Source organism: Galeopterus variegatus, unplaced genomic scaffold, assembly GCF_000696425.1.
Source record: "Galeopterus variegatus unplaced genomic scaffold, G_variegatus-3.0.2 Scaffold1658, whole genome shotgun sequence".
Taxonomy (NCBI): Eukaryota; Metazoa; Chordata; class Mammalia; order Dermoptera; family Cynocephalidae; genus Galeopterus; species Galeopterus variegatus.
In genome coordinates, this window is record NW_007727769.1 from 213,396 (window position 1) to 218,968 (window position 5,573).

At 36.1% G+C, this 5,573-nt stretch overlaps 1 protein-coding gene across 1 annotated transcript in view; it reads left to right on the forward strand.

Moving 5' to 3' along the window:
- HMGCS1 (3-hydroxy-3-methylglutaryl-CoA synthase 1 (soluble)) overlaps positions 1-5,385 on the forward strand; it is an 18,830-nt gene extending 13,445 nt beyond the window's left edge. The window contains exons 6-10 of the mRNA XM_008578298.1: positions 763-933; positions 1,416-1,522; positions 2,115-2,240; positions 2,461-2,624; positions 3,603-5,385. Coding sequence (XP_008576520.1) covers positions 763-933; positions 1,416-1,522; positions 2,115-2,240; positions 2,461-2,624; positions 3,603-3,692 — 658 coding nt within the window. The 3' untranslated portion in view covers positions 3,693-5,385. The remainder of the gene's footprint in view (positions 1-762; positions 934-1,415; positions 1,523-2,114; positions 2,241-2,460; positions 2,625-3,602) is intronic.
- The last annotated feature ends 188 nt before the right edge of the window (positions 5,386-5,573 follow it).

A 5,573-nucleotide genomic window follows, 5' to 3' on the forward strand; every position in this document is an offset into this window, starting at 1 on the left:
CCCTTAACCCTCCCCCCCGCTTCTCTCGCCCCTGTGCCCCTATGGAAGTCTGCTTCTTACTCCATCCATCTTTCTCTCCCTTTTTTTTTTTTTTTTTTTTTTTCGTGTCCGGCAACGGATCGCAACCCTCAGTGTCACGCCCGTACCGGACCGGGACCGGCAACGGGATCGCAACCCTCGGTGTTGCTCCCACACCTCGCTCAGCCAGTGAGCGGGAACCGGTCTGTATGTGGGATCCGAACCCTCGGCGGGAGCGCCACCATGCTCCCAAGCGGCGCACTGTAGCAGTGCGCCACCAGGCCGGCCCTTTCTCTCACTTTTTAGACTTCCTCGCATGCTATGCATGTTAAACTCATTCTCTTTCTCCCTGCCCGTGTCCCTTCTCCATCTGACAAAATTCTACTCGATTTTTAAGACTTGGCTCCTATAATACCATGACTTTTCTAACAGAACAGACATTATTATTGACTTGAAATAGTACTGTATTCTGTTGGGTGATAATAAAGCTTCAATAGGTCTATTAATCCAGTAGAATCAAGTTGTCTTGACTATAAAAACCTTGAAGAAGAGGACCAAATATGTACAACTAGCATGTCTTCCATAGCAGTTAGCATGCTGCTATTTGACTTTTAATAAATGGGAAAACAGAATCATACACACTTACAGATTGGAATAATAATAAGGCCCACTATCTAATATACTAAAGAAGAAAAGGCTGTCTTTGAACACTGTAAGATTGTCTTTTTTTTATATTTCTATCAGGGATGTTAAATTAGAAGATACCTACTTTGATAGAGATGTGGAAAAGGCTTTTATGAAGGCTAGTTCTGAACTCTTTAATCAGAAAACAAAGGCATCTTTGCTTGTATCAAATCAAAATGGAAATATGTACACATCTTCAGTATATGGTTCCCTTGCTTCTGTTCTAGCGCAGTAAGTATAAGTTTCAGCTGCTTAATTCCCTTCATTTGGGAATGTTAGATTTCTAGACCACATCTGGAGTTAGGCATGTTGGTGCTTAGATAACAGAATGATACTTATATGGTCTGCTATTATCCATTGACTGGAAGGATATATGAGTTGAGGCTACGGTTCTTCCAGAAGTATTGGTTAATTTCACCCTGGCTTTCCTGACTCCTATTTTTATGGTCTTATTATTCTTGACCTACAGTTGAACCATATATCCCCTGTGGACAAAGTAACTTATTTTGTAGTATAATAACTTTCGTAAGCCCCATCATTCTTCCAACAATGAAAACTCTTGTTTTCAATCTGCTTTTACTGCAGTATTAAAACTTTAAGTTAGATTTTTACTTTAACCTATAGTATGAATTTTTATTTCCACTTATGTGGTTTTCCACACATTGTAGTTTTGGATCTGTTAAACTTCTTAACTATTTTTTCACCTTACGTAGGTACTCATCTCAGCAATTGGCAGGGAAGAGAATTGGAGTGTTCTCTTATGGTTCTGGTTTGGCTGCCACCCTATATTCTCTTAAGGTTACACAAGATGCTACACCAGGTATGTGCTGAGTCTTGCACAAGAATGTATTGAAAACCTGCTGTGGTGAGGTTGATTCAGCAGGCTTCTCAAGTGAGCATGTGAATCTGTCCCATAGATCATTACAACATTTTAATCTTTATTACTTTTTCAATTTCAATATAGCTAGATTTTTACTCTCAAGCCTAAAAACCTGCCTTAACTGGATAAAGAGTTGGACTAAGTTGTCTAATTTTTATAGGTTTATGGTCTTAGCTATATTTCAGGAAACTTTTGTGCCTTTCCTGAACAGGAAGGAGCAAAAGCATGGAGAAAAACTCATGAAAACTTGGCATTACTTTAAAATTATACTATGGATTAACTATAGACAAGTTATTTATACTTTCAAATCCCATCTGTTTCCTAACTTGTCCACTGGCTGACATTGAATAAATGTCTGATCAGAGGTCATAGGAAGCTATGTCAAATAGATACTATCTTATCTTTCAACTAAACAATAGCAGGTAGTTCTAAAAGAAATGAAAGGTTTTTTTCATTTGGTAACCTTTCATTCAAGCTTCTTTTGGGCATGCCATTTTTAGTGTTTTAATGTTGGAATTATTAACTATTTTAGGGTCTGCTCTTGATAAAATAACAACAAGCTTAAGTGATCTCAAGTCAAGACTTGACTCAAGAACTTGTGTGGCACCAGATGTCTTTGCTGAAACGATGAAGCTCAGAGAGGACACTCATCACTTGGGTAAAAATATTAAATTTTGTTTAAATAAATGCAAAAGTCTATTGGGGCACTATGATAACATTAAACATGCTACATATAAGAAAGGATATTAAGACTTTATTCAGTACTAATCTGATGTCAGTGGAAATTGGAGAGAATTATGAAATTTCTTATCTTTAGTTTTATACCAGATGAGTTGTATATTGTAACTAATTTTTTGTATTTTCTGCCTTTCCTTTAGTCAACTATATTCCCCAGGGTTCAATAGATTCACTCTTTGAAGGAACGTGGTACCTAGTTAGAGTGGATGAAAAGCACAGAAGAACTTATGCTCGGCGCCCTTCTCCAAATGACGACACTTTGGATGAAGGAGTAGGACTTGTGCATTCAGACACAGCAACTGAGGTAAGTTAGGCTTATTGTGTTAGTCTCATTCTGTGACAGGGTAAGACGTTTTCATCCCCAAATCTCACAGTTTAGGGGACATAACTGAGATTTAGCAACTTAATATCAGTAAAGCAGAGTAATTCAGAGCAGGGGTTCTGGGATGAGATTCCAGCTGTGCCATTTCCAATTGTATAAACTGCTTTGCACTTGAATTATTAGCATTTTAAAAGTGCGCAGTAAACACTAGATTTTATTAATAATACCAGAATGTAAAGGAAGACAAGCCTAGAGAGAAGGTTCATTTATGGTATGTGTCTTGGTAAGAGATGGAGTAGGGGCAGGGTGTTGAGCCCTTCACATCTCACCTCTCAGACCATTGTCAAAATCTATCTCTAGATTGTCAGGAAGTAACGAGAATAGCTATGATTTGAATTCCTATTATGTGCTGGGCACTTTACTTAGGTTTTATTATTTAATCCTTACAACAATCTCCTTGAGGTTTAGAAATGATACTATCCCCATTTTAGAGATGAGGCTCCAAGAAGTTAAATTACTTGTCCAGGATCATAGCTAGTAAGTGGTGAAACAGGTTTCAAATTGAGAACTTTATAACCTTGAAGTTATTTATTTTATCTGCTTATCACAACTTTGGTAAATACATAGTCTTGCTTCTTTCTATTACACAGATTGGGTAGCAAGGCAAGCCACCACTGCTTGAGATGTGAATATAAGATGTAACAAGTAAAATACTGTGAGTGGTGGATCTCTGTGGCCTTCTTTCTCTCTCTTGCTATGTGGATAATTGTATAACAAATTCACCATAAAGTTAAGAATGGATATTTAGTTCTCTTCATGAAAAGTTATAAAGAATACATATTTAATATAAACCTCTCCAAAATTGTTCTTTATTAGTTTCTCTACAGGAACTTTAATTAGTACCATGATTCTTGCAGAAAAAAAATCATAAGAGGCAATAACTTTTTTCTTTCTTTTTAGCATATTCCAAGCCCTGCTAAGAAAGTGCCAAGACTCCCTGCAACAGCAGCAGAATCTGAAGCAGCTGTCATTAGTAACGGAGAACATTAAGATACTCTGAGGTGTAAGACCTCAGGGTGGGGGTGGGGTTATGGGTGTGGGAAACGGTTGGAGCAATGGGAAGTCTGGGGACAATTTTAAAGGATGAACATGTTGTTTTAATTTTTATGTGACTGACATGGAGCCTGGAAAACTATCGTGTTCTTGGGAGGATCTCTTTGCTTAATTTGCTAATATGCTTCTTGTGGTCTATTCAATGCTAAATGTATTCGAATGATGTTAAGGGCTCTGTAAAATTTCATACCTCTTTGGCCATTTGTATGCATGAAGTTTAGTTTTTAAACATGGTATAATGAATTGTGTGCTTCTGTCAGAAGAAAGCAGAGGTACTAGTCTCCTATTTAAAAAATTTTTTAAACATTTAAGAATTTTGTACTTGAACAAACAAGATTACTAAAAGTACCTGTGGTTTTTGAAAAACATTTCTAGCTTGGGGAATGTGGTCTCAAAATGTGATGTGCACAAACCGTGTTTGAAAGTGGCAAGACAAATGTGTTTTTCTCCTAAAATTTATAAATCTGGAAAAGGAAGAAAAGAGCTGGTTCTGGGGTCTGGAATGTTGCTTTCAGTCCAGGCTAGCCATGGCAAAAGTTATTGTAATGACCTTTGAATAGAGAGACTCTAGCATTGAGCAGGCTTCTGGTATAGAAAATGTGGTGCATTTGGGAGCTGTGGATACAGCTCTGGATGTGCCCTTGAATCAGTTCATGAGGGATTATGCTGAATAGCATTGAGATGTTGTTGGAGGTGTGTATGAGGAAGTTTGTTGTTGGAATCCTTCTTTGCACCTTATTTTAATAGATAAATGAAACATTTTTCTGGCTGCCTTTTAAAGATTTTTAAATGGAAAGGAACAATACGGGCAGGGCATTATTAAGTTACTTTTGATGCTTCAGTGTTATAAATTCAATTTATGAACTGACAACCTAAACTCATGGTATATGAGTTCTTTTCCTTTTTTTAAAAAAAATTTGTTCAATAAAAATAAGAAGGTACAGCCCAAGTTTTTTATGTAGTCTGATTAGCCAAAAAGACTATTCCACTTCAAGGTCTAGAAGTAGAATTTATAAAGCATTTTCTCAGACTTTTGATTAAAGAAAACAGCAAACAAAAACTATCATATGGAATGAATAAGAAGATTGGATAGATGATTTTGTAGATCTTTTTGGTGCTGAACTATGACATGAGCCTTATAGATTGTAAAATAGAGATAGTTGGAACTAATGTACAGAAATAAGTTTTTTAAACTTTAATTGCTGTTAAATTCTGTGAAGTTTCAGTTATCTAAAGTGAACATACATAAATATGAAATGTAATGTTTCAGATTGCAAGGTAACATGTAATGTGTTTGTACGATATTCTTGTCTAATATTAACTAGTAGTATTTTGATTTGTACAGTCATAATTTGTTAAAATGACTTAATTTTAACATCCACTGATGTAGATTAATAATGTAAGTTTAGATTTAAAGAATGGTGGGAAAATTGTGCATGTAATACTTTTACAAGTATTGGGAGTTTGGTATGTTTCAACAGAGTAATTTAACTTTTGGGTGCCAGGACATGGGTTTTCTCAAAGTCCATTGCCGGCAATGGGCAGGCCTGGTAATACTGGCACAGACCATTAACCATACACCTTATTAACAGTGAGGCGAATAACTTTGAAATAAAGTTTTAGAGAAATATTTCAGATGTTTGAGTGTTCTTTTTCCCTCCTAAACAAACAATGTAGACAAGAAATTGGCTAATATGCTATTTTAAAATTTGGGCATTCACTCATTCATTCATTCTTTTTATTTTTTATTTTTTAAATTTTTTTAAAAGATGACCGGTAAGGGGATCTTAACCCTTGACTTGGTATTGTCAGCACCAC